General features: G+C 41.8%; 1 protein-coding gene across 5 annotated transcripts in view; it reads left to right on the top strand.

Moving 5' to 3' along the window:
* Positions 1-23,002, top strand: part of LOC109428138 (potassium voltage-gated channel protein eag) — a 140,289-nt gene extending 117,287 nt beyond the window's left edge. For 3 of the 5 annotated variants that reach the window (XM_062858388.1, XM_062858386.1, XM_062858387.1), the window contains 5 exons: positions 11,979-12,129; positions 12,230-12,539; positions 12,607-12,811; positions 13,343-13,621; positions 13,712-23,002. In XM_062858388.1, the coding sequence (XP_062714372.1) occupies positions 11,979-12,129; positions 12,230-12,539; positions 12,607-12,811; positions 13,343-13,621; positions 13,712-14,548 (1,782 nt within the window). In that variant the 3' untranslated portion in view covers positions 14,549-23,002. The remainder of the gene's footprint in view (positions 1-11,978; positions 12,130-12,229; positions 12,540-12,606; positions 12,812-13,342; positions 13,622-13,711) is intronic. The other 2 variants (XM_062858389.1, XM_062858390.1) reach the window with 2 other exon arrangements.
* Positions 23,003-23,481: the final 479 nt, after the last annotated feature.

Genomic DNA, 23,481 nt, shown 5'->3' with positions numbered 1-23,481 from the left:
GCTTGTCTCAGAGTTTCTTGGATCAATGTATCTACTTACCCACTTACAATAAGCAAAGATAGATACCGTAAAACGGGGTATCATTGATCAGCGGGGTAACATGGATCGGCATGACCGACCTCTTGAAATGTTCAAACGAGCATTTTATATTGAATCAGTTTCTGCTATTGAATGGTATATCGTAATCTGCTTTTATTTAGCTATTAAATAACATGTAATTTATTAAAATTGAATATCATAAAGATTGAAATAAATCGATTTTTCCATTACTGTGTTTCGTAACGCAATGAGATACATTGTTAAACATTATGGCATGGCATGAGTACTAGATACAATATGAGGTTCGAAATCATTGTATTACTTCAATATGATATCCTGGAGTTGGATTCAATAAACGAAACTTTTATGAAAATGCTTTTTTTCAATAAAATATACGATTTATCAAAAGTATTCTATCAATTCCTTAAGCTTTTGCCTAGCTTTAGGCGTTATTCGCGATTTGGAGGATTTTAATCCTAAAATAACTCAAAAAATACATAACTTGTAAGAATTTGGACACCATATTCGAAATCAGCGACCCGAAATTTAGTAAGTAAGTAAATTTTCAATATTAACGAACCCTGATCACTGGCATGATCAATGTTACCCCAAAAAAAAAAAAACAAATCAAAAAATAGATTAAAAAGCCTATTTAAACATGTTTTAAAGTTTTACAATACTTTTTCGAGTAGCTTAACGCATACTCAGAGGGCCAGTACTTGTTTTAAAAATATAAAACATGTAACGTTTGCATCAACAAGAAAATTATTCAAAAAAGATCGAAAATTCTGATCAATGTTACCCCGGATTACCGTAGATCATTGCTTCATTCATCTGATTTCTTCTCCTAAAATGTTTCACCTAATTTGAAATTTTCCAAACTCCAAAACCGACGAAAATACCTAATTTTCAAAGAAAAATAAAAGTTGTGTCTATATTTGGATGCATGAATGTTTCGATCTGAACAGTTTATTTTAAATAACTTTTTGCAACTTGACACAATAATGTTGCATTTTATATCGTCAAACGGGGTTACTTGCAACAGCGGTGTAACTTGCAACACGATGACATACACTGAATGTGAAGTATTTTCTGATAATAATGAAAACTAGTATGCGCTACTATTTCATTAATAGAGATTATGAGTATCAAAGATGGATTCAGTGGAAAATTAGTTTTATTTCTTTGTTTATTTTATTTAGCACTGTAGTTGGAGGAAATGCCAATGCAGAACCCGTAGCTTCCGGGAAGGTAAGCCCAGCTCCCTGGGTTAGTGGGTTGGTGTCAGGCCCTGCGAGCCAGCCGTAAAAAAGACTAGCACCGGAAAATCAACAAGAGAAGAATGCGAACCGATACCAATGGCGACGACCACAGCGACGAAAAGGGACTTGCGATTGGAAGCTCGGTACGTGGAACTGCAGATCTCTCAACTTCATCGGGAGCACCCGCATACTCGCCGATATACTGTAGGACCGCGGGTTCGGAATCGTAGCGCTGCAGGAGGTGTGTTGGACAGGATCTATGGTGCGAACGTTTAGAGGTAATCATACCATCTACCAGAGTTGCGGCAACACACGTGAGCTGGGAACAGCTTTTATAGTGATGGGCGACATGCAGAGGCGCGTGATCGGTTGGTGGCCGATCGACGAAAGAATGTGCAGGCTGAGGATCAAGGGCCGATTCTTCAACATTAGCATAATAAACGTGCACAGCCCTCACTCCGGAAGCACTGATGATGACAAAGACGCATTTTACGCGCAGCTCGAACGCGAGTACGACCGCTGCCCAAACCACGACGTCAAGATCATCATAGGGGATCTAAACGCTCAGGTAGGCCAGGAGGAGGAATTCAGACCGACTATTGGAAAGTTCAGCGCCCACCAGCTGACGAACGAAAATGGCCTACGCCTCATCGATTTCGCCGCCTCCAAGAACATGGCCATTCGTAGCACCTTCTTCCAGCACAGCCTCCCGTATCGTTACATCTGGAGATCACCACAACAAACGGAATCGCAAATCGACCACGTTCTGATTGATGGACGGCACTTCTCCGACATTATCGACGTCAGGACCTATCGTGGCGCTAATATCGACTCCGATCACTACCTGGTGATGGTTAAACTGCGCCCAAAACTCTCCGTTATTAACAATGTACATTACCGGCGGCCGCCCCGGTACGATCTAGAGCGACTGAAGCAACCGGATGTCGCCACCGCATACGCGCAGAATCTCGAGGCAGCGTTGCCGGACGAGGGTGTGCTCGATGTGGCCCCTCTAGAGGACTGCTGGAGTACAGTGAAAGCAGCCATCAACAACGCAGCCGAGAGCACTATCGGGTACGTAGAACGGAGTCGACGAAACGATTGGTTCGACGAGGAGTGCAGAGCGGTTCTGGAGGAGAAGGATGCAGCGCGGGCGGTAATGCCGCAGCATGGAGCCCGACAGAATGTGGAGCGATACAGACAGAAACGGAAGCAGCAGATCATCTTCCGTCGTCTTTCACCTAAAGTAAATGAGTTCGTGGGAAGTTACCAAGCCGTGAATACCAGGTCCCAACGCATCACCTGTTCATCGACTTCAAAGCGGCATACAACAGTATCGACCGCACAGAGCTATGGAAAATTATGAACGAGAACAGCTTTCCCGGGAAGCTAACTAGACTGATAAGAGCAACGATGGACGGTGTGCAGAACAGCGTAAGGATTTCGGGTGAGCTATCCAGTTCATTTGAATCTCGACGGGGACTACGACAAGGTGATGGACTTTCCTGCCTACTATTCAACATCGCCCTGGAAGGTGTTATGCGACGAGCCGGGCTCAACAGCCGGGGTACGATCTTCACGAAATCCAGCCAATTTTTCTGTTTTGCGGATGACATGGATATTATTGCCAGAACATTTGGAACGGTGGCAGAACAGTACACCCGCCTGAAACGTGAAGCAGCAAAGGTCGGACTGGTGGTGAATGCGGCTAAGACAAAGTACATGCTGGTAGGTGGGACTGAGCGAGACAGGACAAGCCTTGGCAGCAATGTTACGATAGACGGGGATACTTTCGAGGTGGTAGAAGAATTCGTCTACCTCGGTTCCTTGCTAACGGCTGACAATAACGTGAGCCGTGAAATACGAAGGCGCATCATCAGTGGAAGTCGTGCCTACTATGGGCTCAGAAGAAACTGCGGTCAAAAAAGATTCACCCCGCACCAAATGTACCATGTACAAGACGTTAATAAGACCGGTGGTTCTCTACGGACACGAGACATGGACGATGCTCGAGGAGGACCTGCAAGCACTCGGAGTTTTCGAGCGACGGGTGCTAAGGACGATCTTCGGCGGTGTGCAGGAGAACGGTGTGTGGCGGAGAAGGATGAACCTCGAGCTCGCTGCACTTTACGGCGAACACAGTATCCAGAAAGTGGCCAAAGCTGGAAGGATACGGTGGGCAGGGCATGTTGCAAGAATGCCGGACAACAACCCTGCAAAGTTGGTGTTTGCTAACCAGCCGGTTGGTACAAGAAGGCGTGGAGCGCAGAGAGCACGATGGGCGGACCAGGTGGAGCGTGATCTGGCGAGTGTTGGGCGTGACCGAGGATGGAGAGCTGCAGCTGCAAATCGAGTATTATGGCGGCAAATTGTTGATTCAGTATTATCATGAATTTGATGTGAACTAAATAAATGAAATGAAAATGAATTCTTTGTTTATTGTTTAGTTACACTGTTAAAACGGTTTGCTCATTTTATGCCATAAAAACAAGTATGAAATCGTGCTTCACCTCTTTCCTACGGTAAGTGCGATAAGTCTGATGACCTTGCTTGCAGTTAGGGTACCTAATAGTATGGGAGACTGGGGAGACTTGATCCCTTTTTCTTAATTTACCTGAAACTTTAATAAAAAACACAAAACTAGATCCAATTTCCGTACAAAATGGCAGGTAAACATCTATTGCAAGTTAACACACAACAGAAGGCCTTTAAATTATTGTAAAAGTTTTCAAAACTGTGTTTTTATGGAGGCATGTCTTATGATGAATTTTTCAAAAATGGGGGACACTTGATCCCCTTGTGAGCACATGGTTTATTTAAAGGGAAAATAATTCCAAAGTCTTCCTATTCATTTTCTTTTCGAGTTTTCTTGTATTTTCGATGAATATGGAGTGTTTGAAATTGTAAGATTTCCTTAAATTTTTAAGGATATGCCGTATTTTCAAAATGGGGAGACTTGATCCCCCTTTTCTTGGTTTGTACTAAAGTTATATTTATCTGACACATTTTATCGTTTGATAAACTAGAATTCCAAGTAAATAGAGGCTTCCGAATAGAATTTTATTTTTCACATGTATAATGTGTGTGTAATCCTCGAGGGATCAAGTCTCCCCATGTCACTGTTGTGTATTCTAAGCTAAATTTATTAAAATATGTTAACAACAGCCTTATTTGGGTAAATAAGTTTGAAAGTATTTTATTTAAACTATGTGCTGTGAAATTTTGACACGATTTGGTTCAATTTTCACAAAGTTATTGAGATTTTTCGGAATCGCCTAAAAGATTTCTAAAGGACTGAAAACAAACAATTAACCGTTAAAAAATAATGCAATGTACAATCGAAATCACTTATAGCCAAAACATAGTCGTTTGTCCAGGAGTAGTTTTGGAAAAATTATGCTTGAAGAAAAATGTTTTTGATTCCGAGCAAATATGGGGGGAACAAGTCTCCCCAGGGATCAAGTCTGGTCAGTCTCCCCTAAGCTTAGCTTAACGATAAAAAATTGATAAACTTATCGTCTAAGTAATGTAAAAAATCATTATTATATTCGACAACCATAATGGGGTAACTTGGAACAGTTGAATTTGACAAACTCTTCAATTATTTATCTTCATTTTACGATAATTTTGACAGAAATAATCGAAATGGATCATATATTGATTACGTAACGCGTTCATTTTCAAATGACAATTCATTTTTTTCCATTTTTGCACGTGATCGTCCTACATTGTTAGGAAATATAATATTTTGAAGTTTTATTCATGTTTCATCTTGCTAAAAGTTCAATTTAGTTTATGGACGCTTTAAAACAATCACCAACATCAATTCTGAACCTAGTTGGAGTAAATTATTTCAGCTGAACCAAATTAACGATTTTGATATTTTCAAAGTTGAATAGGTGTGTTTCTATCATGTTTATTTTAGCTGAAATTGCCAAACACCACTTCAAACTAAAAACTACTTAAAGATGACTCACTTTACCTTTTCAAGAAATGACAATAATCACTGTTGACATTTTGTTACGAATACTGAGTCACAAGATCCATATTCATTATATAATTAAGGAACGTGAGACCTGTTGTTAAACGATATACTCTCGCTTGCAATAGCTATCAACCCTTTCATGAAAAATTATATGTCAATTGGTTAGTGTAAATCTTTTCCATACATTTTCCATGCATTACATCAAAATTCTACAATACGACTAAGCCCTAGAATGTTAGTGCTGTATAATGACAGCTAACTTAGCTTCATGTCCTGTGTTGCAAGTTACCCCACAGATGGGGAAACTTGCAACAAGCATGTATTTCACAACTCTTGATTAGGTAGAAACGTAATTAGCGTACACGATGCTTTACAGGATGTTTCAAATATTTAGATTTCCAATGATATTGCTTCAAAGTCGAAAAGTGTTGCAAATTACCCCATTTGACGGTACTTGCCGTTTTAGTGTCACTATGGCCTACTTTTCCTTACTATAAGAAGCAGTTGCATTATGATTCATAATGCAACTCATTTGGGTTGCATTATGAATCATAATGCAATTGTTTGGCCAACAACCTGTGTTTCCACGGCAAAGCTTGAAAAACTGTGACGGTTATATCACAGCTTACTTGATTCAAATTTTGCGTCAAGTTTGATGGAACACGTGGGTGATCCCGTTCAACCACCAGGAAGTATGATGATAGTGAAGGAAATGATTATCTTGCAGTGATTATTTTTTTTCATTGCAAAAAATGTTGTATGCAACTCGTTGCAAAACTCGATTTTTACAGCACTCGTCATATTTATCCAACTCGGCAAGCCTCGTTGGATAAATGTATGAGTCGTGCTGTAAAAATCATCATTTTGCAGCTCGTTACATAAATAACTATTATTGCAGCTTGAATCATACATTTTTGAAACGTTTGCAATTAATAAAAAAAAATACTTTCATGGTTAGAACTGTTTTTGAAAAATTAATTGATTTGTCTTTATTATAGAGACTTTCAGCCCTTGGCGTTTTAGAAAAACATCTTCAACATTTTTTCTGAACTATTGATATGCTGCTTAGTATTTTATTTTGAGTAAATTTTGCCAGTAGGTTTCGCCAAAACAATTTTATCAGCCTCAGTTTTACATGAAAAAGTCTGGTAAATCTTGTATCCGCAATAATCGGGACACAGAAATTCTGCTATCGATGCATCAGAACTGCACAAATGTGGCCTGCGAATACCTGCCCTGCGTCATACTTATAGGACAGTCCAGTGTTGTTCATTAAATCCATACCTTATTCCTAGTGGACAATAAAATATGTGACTGGTTCACTAGGTGGCGTAAACGATGCTGTAAAAATTACATAGGGGAGGAAGGGGTAACCCCGTCACCTTAAACATTGGGATTTTTTAAAATTAATGTAAGGCGTAAGTTGATATTTTCAGTACGCAGAATCTTTGATTCATTAGTATTTTATAAGATTTGTGCATTACAATTGTCAAAATATGTTTATTCTGACGAACAATGTACATAACACAACCTTATTAAATATTGATGTTTTTAATTCAGTCCGGGTAAGACTGTCACCCCTATGGGGTAAGGCCGTCACCTAACGGGGTAAGTCCGTCATACCTGTTTTTCAAGAAAATTTAGAGGATTTCAAATTGAACATATTTTTAAGATATTTTTGATGTGTAGTAATGGTTTACCAATCATTCTACATCAGTAGTTTTGTTATTTGATACGGATTCCGGAGATCCTATAATGGCAAATTTTGAAGTATATGCAACACATAAAATCTTTCCAGAAGTCATTCGTTATCAATTAGATGTAGTTTTTTTCAGCTTGAACGAAATATTTGGTTCAGGGTCATTTGCTCGAATGGCATTTGGCCGAAAAGATAATGTTTACGTTTAGCCGAATGTCGAAAAAGAAAAAAAAACCTTCTTAAGCGATCATGATCGTCCGGGAATCGAACCCATTACTCTCATTATGGTCAATCTGATTATCCGTGCGATAACCGCATCGGCTATATGCATATTCGAGTGCGGTGCAGTTTTGGAATCAAACAGACAAGCGTCTTGAAAGGTTAAAAAAGGAAAAATCTCAGGTAGCGTTCGGGCAAATGACAATCGGCCAAATGGAAAATTGAAAAATCTCTGATGAAAATATTGGAAGTTCCAACGCTAAATGATTCTTTAACGGGTAAACTCGGAAGAATCGCTAATTATCAAAATAAGAAAACAATTTGATGATCATGATAGCAACTAGAATGTCGAAAAAATCCTTCTAAATAAGAAAAAACAGGATAATCTATGTTAAAGAAGGGGAAATCTTCGCTGAAAGTTTGAGAAATCGCATTAAGCTTACTTTTGGTTATCTGAAGATTTTCCGTTCCTCTGAATTCATCCGAACATTATTAGGCCAACCAGCATTCGATCAAACAAATTATTCGGTCAGATGGCATTTTGGGCGTTCGGGCAAACGACGTTCACCCAAATAGCTGAATATTTTTTTATATTTTGTGAATAAAGGGGCTGTCCATAAACCACGTGGTCATTTTTTTTTGGGACTTCTCAACCCCCCCCCCCCCCCCGCGTGGTGATTAGTCCATACAAAATTTTTATTTGTCCATTTGTCCATTTTATTTGGCCGACCCCCCCCCCCCCCCCCTCATGACCACGTGGTTTATGGACAGCCCCAAAAGACATCACAGTCATTGGCTTCGCAAAGCGTTAAACGTGATTGTGCCTTAAATAACTGAACTAGATAAAAGTAATGTTGGTTTTATTTTGTCAGACCTTACGTGATTCCTTGAAAAATAACTGGAAGGATACCTGAAGAAATCCCAAGAAGAATTCCTGAAAGAAATTTCTGAAAAAATTCAAGCAGAAATCCTAGGGAAATCCTAGTAGATTTAATTGGATAAATCACCAAAGGAATTAATGGAAGAATCCCTAGAAAAAAATCCCACAGGAATATCAACCCATGTAGAAATTTAGTCGGTTGTTCTTTCGTTTGTAGTTGCGTAGCATCTAATAGAAATGCCTAATCAGTTCAACAAACATCCGGTGATCCAAAGAGCATGACGGTGTTACCCCCACCGATGAGTGACGGGCTTACCCGAAATGCCCACTTTTCCTAAATTACACGATAATTCCTGAATAATTGTCGAAACTGACCTTTCGATGAATTTTGGCACTAAAAAATAGTACAGATGAGAATACATGATTGACGAAAGTGAATTTCTGCACTTGTTTTGTAATCCCGAGGCTAAATTCTACCGACGGAAAATTACATTCGCCATTGGTGCGAAGACGCGTGTTTTTTTTTGTTTATTTTCTTTGCGTTTGACAGGTCAATGTTGGTATCATGTGTCTCAAAGTAGTAAAAATGGTAAAATCGAATAAGGTGTGTGGCCAAAAAGCTACTAAATAACTGTTTTCTGGTAAAATCATTGAGGTGGCGGGCTTACCCACCCTGACGGTGTTACCCGCCTTTCCCCTATTGTCACTATCAATGAGCTCTATTTCCAATACGAAATACATTTTGGAGATAAACCAGCCTCGGGCTGAAAATCTCCCTAATAAAGCTAATAATAATAAATACATTTATTTCCCTGAAATGACTCTGTAATGTCTTAACCAATTTCAACCAAATTTTGAATACACATTCCACATTCCTTAGGTTGTGAAGTGAGTTGTATGGCTATTGGAATTCAAAATGGCGGCTTGGTTCCAAGATGGCGGCCAAAAATTCAAAAAGTATGCTATTTAACGATAATGCTGCTTGGGATACCATCCAATATGGGTACACATCTACCGATCGGGCTTGATGAGTAGAACTCAAAAATAAATATTCGGCGCCTTTTTTAATTCCAAGGAGGCGGACCATAATGTGCTATGCAATATAGCTATCGATAGATCTTGATCAGTTTCTAAATACATTTCATTTATTTGCTCAACATCACATTTAAGATAAGACATAATCAACAATAGTACACCACGATACTCGGTTGTGGCTGCCGCTCTCCATCCTCAGTCACGCCCAAGAGTGATGTTGAAGAGTAGACATGAGAATCAGTCACCTTGTCTCAGTTTCCGGGAAGATTCGAATTAACTGGATAGTTCACCCGAAATTCTTACGTAGCTTTGCACACCATCTACCTTTGCTTTAATCAGTCCAATCAGCTTCCCAGGAAAACCATTTTCGTCCATGATTTTCCATAGCTCTGTGCGGTCGATACTGTCGTATGCCGTTTTGAAGTCGATGAACAGGTGGTGCGTTGGGAGCTGGTATTCACGGCATTTCTGGAGGATTTGCGTACGGTGAAGATCTGGTCCGTTGACGACCGGCCGTCGATGAAGCCGGCTTGATAACTTCCCACGAACTATTTCGTTTTAGATGACAGACGACGAAAGATGAGCTGGATCTTGCACTTTGGAGGAAGCATTCAAAATAGTTATCGCTTTGAATTTTTTACATTCCAAAAGGTCGCTTTTCTTGTGAAAGGGGCAGATTACCCCTTCCTTCCACTCATCCGGTAGCTGTTTGGTTTCCAGGTTCCTACTATTAACCGATGCAGGCAGGTGGCTAGCTTTTCTGGGCCCATCTTGATGAGTCCAGCTGCGATACCATCCTTACCAGCTGCTTTGTTGGTTTTTGAGCTGGTAAGTGGCATTCTTAACTTCCCTCAGCGTCATAGTCATTTCCTACACTGCCTTCATCCCCAGTGTCTACATTCTCTTGGCCATTCAGATGTTCGTCGAAGTGCTGCTTCCACCTTTCGATCGCTTCACGTTTGTCCGTCAGGAGGCTCCTGCTCTTATACGTTGAGCTTTTTGTGGAACTTTCGTGTTTCTTGTGAACGGCACGACAGTTCAATTTTGTCGTACTCCGCTTCTTCCAGGCGACGCATTGCTGATAACGGAGAGTTTTGGGTGCAGTTTAACCATCACCAGGTAGTGATCAGAATCGATATTAGCGCCACGATAGGTCCTGACGTCGATAATGTCGGAAAAGTGCCGTCCGTCAATCAGAGCGTAGTCGATTTGGGATTCCGTTTGCTGTGATCTCAAAGTGTAACGATATGGAAGGCTATGCTGGAAGAAGATGCTACGAATGGCCATATTCTTGGAGGCGGCGAAATTGATGAGGCGTAGGCCATTTTGGTTCGTCAGCTAGTGAGCGCTGAGTTTTCTAATCGTCGGTCTGAATTTCTCCTCCTGGCTTACTTGAGCGTTTAGGTCTCCTATGATGATCTTGACGTCCTGGCTTGGTCAGCGGTCATACTCGCATTCGAGCTGCGCGTAAAATGTGCCTTTGACATCATTAGTGCTTCCGGAGTGAGGGCTGTGCACGTTTATTATGCTAATGTTGAAGAATCGGCCCTTGATCCTCAGCCTGCACATTCTTTCGTCGATCGGCCACCAACCGATCACGTGGTTCTGCATGTCGCCCATCACTATAAAAGCTGTTCCCAGCTCACGTGTGTTGCCGCAACTCTGGTAGATGGTATGAGTAAACTAACTCTAAACTCTAAACGTTCACACCATAGATCCTGTCCAACACACCTCCTGCAGCGTTACGATTGCGAGCCCGTGGTCCTTCAGTAGATCGGCAAGTATGAGGGTGCTTCCAATGAGCTTGAGAGATCGTCAGTTCCACGTACCGAGCTTCCAATCGCAAGTCCCTTTTCGTCGCTGTGCTCGGCGCCATTGGTATGGCTTCGCATTCTTCTCTTGTTGATTTTTCGGTGGTAGTCTTTTATGGCTGATTCGCAGGGCCTGACACCAACCCACTAAATTCGGGACCCACGCCTTACTTCCCTCACATTTTGCGAGTTTGTCGGGAGTGGGATTCGATCCCAAGTCCTCGGCATGATAGTCAAGTGTACTAACCATCACACCAGGTCCGCTCCACTTGGTGGCTGCTTTTGAAGACTGCGACATTATAGGGTGACATGACAACACACACGCACACACATTTTCCTGAAGTTAATTCCAATAAATTTACGAATACTACTCTAGACCACGAATAACTTTCACAAACCTGCAAAGGAAGGGGGGGGTACTAAAAACCATTAAAGATATAATACATGCCATGAATTTTTCCAAAACAGTTTATTTATGTATTTGTCTAATCAACAGGCTCCATATAAGCCCCAATGATGTTTCTTAAATCTAAAGTCTAACATTACATACCTAAGGAATCACAGTCAAATATAAAACTTAAATATAAACAATAGAAAGACTTCACTAACAGTCAAACAAAAAACAAACATAAAAACTATGTTGACCTTGAAAAAAACAAACTAAATCTTCGGCGAAGGATTTGACGAGAAACATTAAAGTCGAACAATGAGCAAACTCTGTTTAAAGTTCGCTGTAACCCATTTACTCTTTCAAATATGCTGTAGTTCGTTCAAATTTACCAAATTTGTAAAATGTATATTCTGAGTGGACTGAGAGTCCTCGATATTAAGCGGGTAATAGTCATCTCATACAGTATGTTTATCGTAATAGAATTCATTGTTTACAATGTTGGAAAAACTTAGGAAAATTAGGCAACAGAAAGCAGAAAAGGAAACACAACGGCAACAAAAACGCAGGAAAATGTTTTGGGAATCACTGCCATACTCGCTTTAAATTTAAATTATTTCCAAATCCAACTAACATTTCTCACACTTTTCTCATTTACAGGTTTTGAACTATTGTCCCAAGGACATGAAGGCGGATATTTGTGTGCATCTGAACCGGAAGGTATTCAACGAGCATCCGGCATTCCGATTAGCATCAGACGGTTGTTTGCGAGCGCTAGCCATGCACTTTTGCATGTCCCATTCTGCGCCAGGTTGGTTCGGGGGATGGTCCCAAAGCGAGCCATCGATTATTAATGGCCCATTTTATTGTTGTTCTTGTTTTGTTCTTTTTTCCACTCTAACTCGTATTAGGTGATTTGTTATACCATACGGGTGAAAGCATCGACAGTTTGTGCTTCATAGTGACTGGAAGCCTGGAGGTGATCCAGGACGAAGAGGTAGTCGCCATTCTCGGCAAGGGCGACGTTTTCGGTGACTCCTTCTGGAAGGACTCGGCGGTCGGTCAAAGTGCGGCCAACGTGCGAGCGTTAACTTACTGTGATTTACATGCGATAAAAAGAGACAAACTACTCGAAGTATTAGATTTTTACCAAGCTTTTGCTAATAGTTTTTCAAGGAATTTAATTTTAACGTATAATTTAAGGCATCGATTGATATTTAGGTACGACTTCGGGCTTATTATTTTGTCACAATATACAGCAAAATAAAGTTGCGATCCCCATTTCCAGGAAAGTAGCCGATGTGCGAAGGGAGAAGGAGCTGGCTGAGCGAAGAAAAAATGAACCCCAACTGGGCTCTAGTCAAGACCACCTGGTAAGAAAAATATTTTCAAAATTTAGAAGAGCTCAGCAAAATGCACAAGGACCAAAGGAACAAACTGGCTCCACTCAGAGCGACGTTGAGAAGGGAGACACAGACACAGACAAAGTTAAGGTGAATATTGTGTGAAATGTTCTTCTAGAAAACCAAATTTCTTCTAAAAAAAATGTGTGGAAGTTGATGCGATGTTCAATTGCTACTTAGGCAGTATTGGATCCCAGTATCATTTTGTAAAGTTGAAGCAGAAGTTCTAAATTTGTTGTTGTTATATAGTTCTAGATGAGTATTGTGTGGAGCATTTACCCGTAGAATTCATACACAAATAGTAAATTATTTCCGATTTACTATCGTATTTCATATGTAGCACATTGCCTTGATTGTCATGTAGCGATTTAGGTGAATTGACACCTGTGAGATTCTTCCAATTTCCACAATAGTCGATGTTCGTTTCATTCACAAGTGAAGTCCTGAGTTTTTCGGTTTGTTTTACGCACGTGCTTTGTTGCCTGAAATGAAAAATAGTTATATTTATACTCCGTTTGAATTAGTCCCAAATTGATATCCATAGATTGATTGATGTTGTCAAAAAGAGCAGATCTGAGAATGCAAAATTGGACATTCAAAATTGTTTTCACTCGATTTCAGCTGCCAGCCAAGCTTACACTAACTGAAGACTCTCGCGTCCTAACAACCGTCCCATCACCGTCACCATCACCGTCGCCTTCATCGGGACCTCCGTCGGCGAAAGGGGCCCGTGCTAGCAAGTGGGGCCGCCTTCTCGGTAGCTCCAGTGTCGATTCGGCCAGCGATACAAGCACAAAGGTAGCCGTGTCTAGAAGCTTAAGTGCACGTGAAAGTTTGCGTGAAAGTGCACAAGGTAGAGCAAGTAGTAGCTCAAGTAGTAACGGCGGTCAAGGCAATAAGGTAGTTCTCATTCATGTTTAGTGGCACATTGCACCATAGATGCAACGTTCATCGTGATTTCTTGTTAACGTGCTTTTTTTTATTTGCTAGATATTTCCCAAGACGCCGAAGCTAACTCCGAATCCGGCGACGTTAGCACGCCAGGACACAATCGATGAGGGAGGAGAGGCAGATCAAACGCCTAATCGGGAACGGCCGAACGTAGTGCACATCGAGCGAGAGGCTGTGAAGGCACCTTCTCTGGAACGTCAACCGACAGAGAGGGATCGACTGCTTGACAGCAGTACAACGACGACCCGTGATCGTGAACGAGAACGGGACCGAGAACGTGAACGTGAAAGAGAACGCGAACGTGAAAGAGAGCGGGAGCGAGACAGACACATGGAGCGGAATTTGTCGTTCGAACGGGAACGACAGATAGAAATGGCACAATCCAGAGCAACAACGTCCGATACGTACGATACGGGACTTCGGGAGCAGCCTTCAACGTTGGCGCAGCGAGATCTGATAGCGACTGTACTAGACATGAAGGTAGACGTCCGCTTGGAAATGCAGCGGATGGCACAAAGGATGAGCAAAATTGAAGACCTACTAAGCGACCTTATCAGTAGGATACAAATCGATTCTTCTGGTCAGAGTTCACCAGGCGATATGACCGGCACCAACCTGGTACCAACGTCAGGAGCAGGCACAAATACCTCCAGTACGAACAATCCCTCGGCAAGCAACCCAAACCCGGTGGCCGCCCTAGTGGGGTCAGGCGCTACACCTGGGTCCGGAGGTAACGGCCTCGGGCCAATCCTGCTGCGGAAGCGAAGATCCAAAAGCCGGAAAGCACCGGCGCCGCCAAGGCAAAGTCCCGAGCAAACCAGACTGCTGGACGCAGATCTGCCATCGTCATCCACGAGGAAGCGGGAATTCCTCTAGCCCCGGATTCTACTGCGTCATCAATCAGACAACTCAAACGATCTGGAGTAGTGGTTCAGTTCGCACCCCGTAATTCCCACCCTGCGAGCGTGATCTGTTTGATGGCGTTCCTTCCTGCACACTGTGTTATGGTTTTACCCTAGGTTGGTTTGGAATGCGTTTCAAGGTTTTTTTTTTTGATAAGTTTCTGTTGTTCGAAGTGATATTTTGTACGAATCTTTGATAAAATACCATCAGTGAAGAGATTGGTCCCAGGTCTACTAAACCGTTCCCATTGCCGCCAGGCATTATATCTCTCTGGGATCACTTTGGAAAGGAGTTAGTGCACATCACACCCTCAAGATAAACTGCGTATCATTGCAGTAACGAACATCGTGCTCTTCTAGAAGAACACCAAGATAAGGTGTTGGCGCATTGCCGGAAAACTAGGAGGCCTTACCTTTCCTCTTGTTCTCAGACAGCGGGGCAAGGTCAACACTACGCCTGCTTCTCACTGCACAGCAGGTACCTGCGGGACACTCTCAAAGCAGGCCTTTATGCTTGCTTATATCGGTCTCAAGCACGATTTTCGCAGCCTCGGACGCCAGTCTTCGTTCATTTTGCTATTCATCAGTACGTGAGTTTTTGGATCCGCGACTCAGTGACCGTTACCGGTGGGCACCCAGTATGGATCCGCTTAATGGCGATATCCGTTTCCCACTCATCAACTGCCTGACACAGTAGTTACTTGGCTGCGTTACAGAAGTTTAGGTTGAATTATGTCTCTTTTGAATGCCAGACACCTTGAGATTTCCAGGTCAGGTGAATACTGTTCACAGATTTCCCGGCATAAATCAACTCTTGGGAGGGCTTGTGCAGCCTTGCGCCTTACGGTATTCATCTCAACATTGCCTACAAAGCTAGTTCCTGTCAGGGCCCTTACAGTCCGACGACTTATTGCCTGGTTCAAGCTGCTTGAAGCAAAACTCCAGTGGTTCATTTATGCCCAGCCGACATAGGCCAACCCATTTTGAGCTTCCCTATCTGAATGATCTTATTAGCGTGCGATACAGGTAGCTGAACTAAGGCCTTTCATTGTTCTTCTGCGATACCTCGATACCTTCACCAAGGGCTTTTTCTGCCAAGCATTGGCAGGCGTCACCCTTGCGGGTTTTATCGTGCTTGAGCTCGACGATCATTGCGCCTGTTCGAGTTCGTCGAATACTACGTACGTCGGCTCCAAGATCCACAACCTTAGTATCGCTACTCATCGCCTTCAAGACTTCCGAGTACTTAGACTCGTCCGGTCTTGGTGATAAGCGTCTAACCTTTCTCACACTTGGCACATGCCCATCTGCTTTTACTATTTACCTTCATAACCATGGGGGGATCTGCTCAACAGACATCCGGACAGAAGGTTCGTCTTCTACCGTAACCAGGACTACTGTTTCCTCGACCTACTAAAAACATTCCCATGGTCGCCAAGCCCAACACCACCAAAAGGCATTGCTTCAGACAGAGGCTAGTGCACATCACACCCTCAAGATAAGCTGCATAGTCTGCAGCAAAGAACATCGATGACTCGCTTCAGCATGCCAACGCTTAGCCAGTTTCCCGTGTGGTCCTTTCCACTACCTTTGTCCTCGGAAGGCAGGCAGTGTCGACACCACGCCTGCTTCCAACTGCACAGCAAGTTCTAAGAACTAATACCGCGAGCACAGCAATTTTACCTTCCCGCAAGTAAGGTCCTATTAGACAGCACACAGAAGGATGTGCCGACATGGGGCCTCTACTTGCCACCCATTCCATCCGCGGTCTCGTATCCAATGACAGCAACGCTACCAGAATGTTCTCCCCGTGGCCACTCAATCTCTGTTCGATTTCGATCGCAAGGCACCGGTATGACCTACGCAGCCGACTCCGAACCCGTGGACCACCTCTTGTATCACTAATTCTCTGAGTCCACGCGCCACCTCCTCTGAAGCTCCAAGACGATGATGTGGGCGATAGCCGCTGAAACGGCATTCCAGTCATCCCTGCACAGCATCTGGACAAGATTGTCCGGAGTTGTATCCTGCCTTTACTTGGCTAGGTGTTCGTACGCTTCTATTCCTCAATATGTTTCCTCGTCTTGTTCTTCCTGTCCACTAGGGTGCAATGATAGCAACCCCCTGCTCCCTTCGATCCGGGATGAGCAAGCTTCTTCAAGTCCACCGTTTGAGCAGTTTTCCGAGACACCTGCCCGGGTCCCGACTTGTCGGCATTACTGCTCTTCACTGCCGAGGTTAGCAACCTACAGACCTTGTGAGCGTCGGCTTATTTCTCCTTACCTGGCGGCTCCTTCACACGCTTCTGCAATTGCTTATCGAAAGCAATCGCGTCTGGCGTACCCTTTGGGCTACTCGCGAATGCGAAGGATTTCATCTGGATAGCACCTTCAGCTTTATGGGCTCTGCTGCAAACGCAGTTGCCATGAAAACTCAGCTAGGCCGCCATCATCCGCCATCGTTAATTTGCGACGGTCAGTCTCGCAGTGGTTTTGGTTCAGCTGTGGGATTTGCACTATTATCGGCTTTTCAGTCTTTCACGTGAGCCTGGATATGTAGGCCCACCCAACGCATCCGAAGCAACACGCATACGCGTATAAATCATATAAGAGTAACGGCAGATATTCAATCACAACTTGTGCTGCCGTAACAGTTAAATTATATATATGTGTTGCTTGGGACGACCCTTTTTCGCCGTGCAAATCAGGCATTTTGGTCCGGAGTTGCACTCCCTGGTGATGTGGCCCTTTTCTCCACACTTCCTGCAGGGTCTCCTCCTATCGGGACCTCTGCATTTATACGACTTGTGACCTTGATAGAGGCACTTGAGGCCACATTCTAGGAAAACCTTTTGGATCTGGCTTCAACAAAAAAGTGAAATAAACTACTGGGTCATTATCTCCTTACTTATGCGTGCATAAGTTTTCTAGTAAAGATATCTTTGAAACGCATTCAAACCAACTGCTTGTTTTTCCTTCCCAGTTACAGTGCAATCCTAGCTAAATAAGTTCCGCAGATCGATTTCAAGTCGTGTGGCACAGTTTCATGAAATCATCGCATTTTCACCCTATACATTAGTGACCCGTTACACAGAACTTTTATAAGGCAAAAGTCAAGAACGAATAAAATAATATCTTCCTAAACCAAGTTTGATAAACTTTTCACCGATAATTGCTTTGGTAATTTTAGCTTTTGAACAAAGATCGTATTGGAAGTAGTAGAAAAAAAAAACAAGAATTATATGAAAACCACGATTATTTACAATAGTACGGAGGAACATCGTTATAAGTTTCTACCGCTGAAAAGAGACGAAAAAGGCAATCAATAGTTTACTGTTTCGTGAATGACAGAAGAATCTTGTACAATTTCATTTTAAGACACATCACATTACCTTTTTTCGTTGAGGTCCTAAGCTTTCAGCCTCGGAGTGAGTCCGCGGGCGCACCATCATAAATCTATATATTTCTCAAGCGTACTGTCAAGGAAACAAAGTATATGGAACATTTGGGTTTAAATGAGACTGATTTGACAACAATCATTTGTTCGAAAGTGCGCGAGGCATCATGCGTAGATGATATTTAGAAAAAGTGGCGAAAATATAACACAAGGGAGTTTACAGCGTTTTAGTTTTATTTTGAAATCGCACCTATGTTCATTAAAATAGCTAAGGAGCAAACATTGCTGATGGTTTCGCTGCACTGATAAATCAGAAAGTAGTTCTTACAGTATAGAAACGAACATGAAGAGTTAGTCTTACGATGTGTGAGAAAGTGCGTTGTAGAGGAAACCGCGTGTAAATAAAGATTTTTTATAGAACAAGAAAAACCAAGCGCGATAGGAATGAAACCAGTAGACATTTTTTAGGACAAAATTGAATGCATAATGCGGGTGAATAATTTAGGAACTCGTTTTATTACTTTCGATAGCAAACACGTGTGATAGTATTTTAAAAATACATTCGAGCTAATTTCGCAGTAGTTACCACATCGGGCCATATTGCGGCAGCTGCGCACCTCGGTTGCATTCGTGATTATATCAAAATTACTCACCTACTTGTGCGAGTGCTAAATTCTCAATTCATAAATCGCGTAGTCCAAAGGATCAAGTTAAACAATAGTGGAGGCAAGGTGGGGCTCGATGTTTGTAACAAAAAATACTTCGCCTTAAACCGCTAAACGGTTACACGCACTGCATAATCACTGTTATATAGGTAACGAGTTCACTTTGCGTAGCAAATTTTTTCTCATCAAGTTCATTATGTTTGATAGCAAAGAAAATCCCAATTCACAGTTAATTATAGGTATCTCTAGCATAAGTCAGTACGTTGAACGTAAAACTCATAGAAAGTTGAATCCATAACCGTCCTTCTTTAGTCTGAATCTCAGCTGGTTTCTACTGAGTAGAACAATTCTATTGCTAATAAGTATACTACATATTCTTCTCTTCTTATGAAAGCATTTGTATGTCCCTAGTATTCACACTATATTATACAGCTTTTTATCAATACAAAATCAAGCACAGCCTGCATTTTTTTACATGACTTTTGAACGATAAATTTCGTTACTTTTTTAAGCTCTATTGAACACACTAGACTACACGGACGGACGTGAAGTGGTTGAAAGGTGGAAGTAGCGTTTCGGTGAGCACCTATATGGCGTGGTGAATGTAGGCACGGGAGACCAAAATAACGGAGGATACGATAATGTCAGTGCAGCAGAGGACAGAAATGATCCTACTCCCACGCTGAAAGCAGAGTTGCTTTCTGTCACTATCAATAGTAGGCAAACCGCTGATTTTGATAGGCTGACTGCGATCCAAGTCTGCGTTTGCTCTGTTGAGTCACAGTCATTTTCCTTTTTCCATCACAACTGGACTGATTGTGATGGCGGGTAGATATTACTGATAGGCCATCTTTAAAATTCGTTTAAACATCTAAATAAACACTTACCGTGATGAAATTTTAATATGTGGTGCAGAATAACAAGTTTTGTATGTTGGTCATTCAAAATTTTGAGTTTTGTCTAGAATCACTAAAATATCAGTTCAGTTGCTATGATAGTGCGGAATGCGGGGTGATAGTGACGGTGGTTCAAAATCAGTAGTCAACTGACATGGCTGATATTTCGCAGCTCTGGCTGAAAGAGTTAAGGATGCCATTCACCAGCTCGAACCGGACAATGTTGCTGGTAAAGATGATATCAAAGCTGAATTAATCGAAATGGGCCCAGAAAAGTTGGTCACCTGCCTGCACTGAATGACAGTCAGGATCTGAGAAACCAAACAGTTACCGGAGGAGTGGAAAGGAGGAGTAATCTTTCCCCTTCACAAGCAAGCAAGGCGACCAATGGAATGTGAGAACTTCAGAGCAATAATCATTTTGAATAACGCCTACAAAGTCTTATCCCAGGTCATTTTCCGTCCTCTGTCGCCTAGAGCGAATGAGTTTGTGGAAAGTCATTAAGCCGAAGGTTCATCCGTTTTGCTCTCCGACGCCTTCCATGGAGAGACCCTTTCGTCTGCCCAGTTACGAGAGTCGTTGTCAACTCATCCATTTGGACAGTTTAGCAATTCGTCGGAATGTAGCCCGAGCTCTGTTCATTTCAGATGTGTTAACATCAAGGATCGATTGCCCGGTTTTGCTGACCAATATCCAACTGCATGCGCAAAGTAGAGCTCTACGAAACCACCGGTTTTTTGAAATTCCTGTCCGTCGCACGAACTATGCCGCTTACGGATCCCTTGGTGGCCTTCTTATACTTTTCAATAGGGTTGCTGACGGTTTCGACTTTCACCTGTCAAGGGCAGTACTTAGGAATAATTTTAAATTGATTTTATGTAGATCCAATATCATTAGGGCATAAGTTGCCTGTTGATAGTAAAAACAAATAAACAAATTAAGCCGGCTTCATCGACGGCCGGTGAACAACGGACCAGATCTTCACCGTACGGAAAATTCTCTAGAAGTGCCGTAACTACCAGGTCCCAAACTCTTCGCATGTTCATCGACATCAAGGTCATCGACATACGATAGTATCGACCACACAAAGCTATGGAACAAGATGAGGCATTTTCACCTTCTCTCAGTGTAAGAGTGTGTTCATTTCCTTTTCTGTTTCACTAACATAGGTAGGTGTTTCTTACGTTGCCTTAATCCTCCACAGGGAACAAAGCCCAAAATACCAAGATGGGATAAGATGACCCAACTCATAAAATCATTTCTAAATGTGATTTGATCATTACTACCGTCTACCCCCGTTGGTTTGAACGACACCTCATGCAAACTAACGGGGTTTATTTTTTAATTTGAACTTCTAGAAACCCTGTAGGCATCGAAAAACATACTGATGGTAACCATTTTTGCTGTTTTGTTTTGATTCTGCGTTCCGTTTCACCCCGTTCCATGAGCAGACTGACGTTTGAACCATTTTTAGTTTGAACGATGTGCAGATTAGAGGGGGTCAAATTAAAAAGTGTTCAGATTAGATGCGGTCAAACCAGCGAGGGTAGACGGTATAGGTGAATGGTGTCAAGATATGTTTGCATAAAACATTCTCCTAGAAGCTAAGCCGCCAAACCCTTGGTAATCCTTTGGATTTCCCAACGAAAATTGCCAACTTCCGGTTTTTTTTCCTTGCAATTAAGGTTTTCTGGTGATTTTATTACTAGCCAACCCAAGTAACATTTTAAGTTTTGTTCGGCTCTATAAGAGGTTTTCATGATAAATTTGCAATAAAACTGATTCATACATCAAAACCTCTTGATAACCCCTTTAAGAGCATCATCTGGCTAAGTGGCCCACTCTCAGAGAGGTTTTATAAACCTTATTAAGAGTAGCAATGTTGTTGTTTTTTTTTTTCAAAAAAAAAAATGATGACAGCTCAAGAAGCAGAGAAGCTTCATCAATGGCATGTAAAGTTCAGGAAGAGATATCATTTGCAAGTAGAAAGCGATCGTTTCAAAGTAATAATTTAGTAGTTATATTGTCGCTAGGCTTATGCGCATTCAATTCCACCGTGAATATTGACGTTGCAGAAACATAAAATTAATGCGCTTCGTATATGATGAATATTATCATCTTAATAAAATAAATCAATTTATTTAGTAGAACTACCTCGAATTACAAGAAAACTGAGCTGAGAGAGTTTATTTATGTGAGCATGCTATGAAAATGACGGCAAACTATCAAATTGTTGCTAATTTGAAGAAAAATAACTATATTCCATTCACGTATCTGATTCTTCAACATGGCGACGACCATAATTAGCGAAAATAAAACGAAAGTTTACTTTTATGATGACCGCAATAAACCTAGTAGTGTCATAGTTTCTGCTTTTCCACCAACAGATGTCGTTACTAATCGAACGGATCGCCATCTGTTGAGAGTTTGAACAGTTTTATTGTGGTAATAATAAATGCCAAAAGGTTTACATAGCGGAGAGTTTTGTTTACTCTTAAAATCTGGCTTTATGGATATCTTCAAGTATACTATAAAACATTCCATCAATGGTTTTCGTAAAAGTAGACATAAAACTGTGAGTTTTAATTATTGCTGTAATTAAACCCCAATAAAAATCAAACAAAACCCATCAGCAATGGAATTGTTACTTGGGAAGTGTTTCCAACATTGGTATAGCTAGCTTTTTTTCTTACTCTCGTAAACAAGCACGAGAACGAGCAAGATGTAAGAGGGGGCATGTATTGCAATACAACTGATTTATACATCAAAACCTCTTGATATCCTCTTTGAGAGCATCTTCCGGTTAAGTGGATCACTCTCGGAGAGGTTTTGCAAACCATATTAAAAGTAGCAATAAAATTACACTGTTGAAAATGCTTTTACATCCATGTGCACAACAGAACACGTGCTCGATGAACAAATTGAGATTTGAAATTATGAAAAGAAATCCACGTACTCCGGTGAGACTCGAACTCACGACTCCCAATTCGCTAGACGGGCGCTTCTATTCCTTCAAGCTACGGAGTCACTCGACTATCTCCGTCGCCAGCAGGCCTAGAACTGAACTCGATTCCACAATCGCACATGGTTATCTTCTTTTCACAATCCAAACCCCCTTCGGATGGGATTAGATGAACATCTAACACATTGTCTGTTGTGTACATGTATGTCAAAGCGAGAGAGGAAGTTATTTTTAATTGTCGAGAGCTTCGGGCACTGCCTCCCAATCACTTATTGGTATGGCAATTAGTGTGCAGTCGGACTCTCGACGGGTCGGTCCTCGGCCGACCGAATACGGTAAGGGTGACCGTAGCACCTTACAAATGTCAATTTCTTGATTTTGCTTTGGCTGACCAAGCCATGTGGGAAATTACACTGTTGAAAATGCTTTGACATCCATGTGCACAACAGAACACGTGCTCGATGAACAAATTGAGATTTGAAATTATGAAAAGAAATCCACGTACTCCGGTGAGAAATTGACATTTGTAAGGTGCTACGGTCACCCTTACCGTATTCGGTCGGCCGAGGACCGACCCGTCGAGAGTCCGACTGCACACTAATTCCCGGGTAGAGGAAAAGAGCTCAATAATAGCATATTTTGATATTGAGATCAAAATGTGATATTGGTTTGATTGATATAAGAGATAAAAGATCTGAAAATAATATCTAAAATTCACTCCTGGAACATCATCTTCAGATCATAATTAGATCTTGTAAGATCTAACCAATAGCAGCAAGCTATTCGTTTGATCTTGTAATATCAAATTTTGATATTGTTCAGATGTTCCAGGAACATTTTTCAGATATTATTTTCAGATCTTTTATCTCTTATATCAATCAAACCAATATCACGTTTTGATCGTCAGTATTTCACCTCTACCCGGGTTGCCATACCAATAAGTGATTGGGAGGCAGTGCCCGAAGCTCTCGACAATTAAAAATAACTT

This window comes from Aedes albopictus, chromosome 3, assembly GCF_035046485.1.
Source record: "Aedes albopictus strain Foshan chromosome 3, AalbF5, whole genome shotgun sequence".
Classification (NCBI taxonomy): domain Eukaryota; kingdom Metazoa; phylum Arthropoda; class Insecta; order Diptera; family Culicidae; genus Aedes; species Aedes albopictus.
The sequence above is the reverse complement of the archived record's forward strand: the minus strand, read 5'-3'. Positions and strand labels throughout refer to the sequence as shown.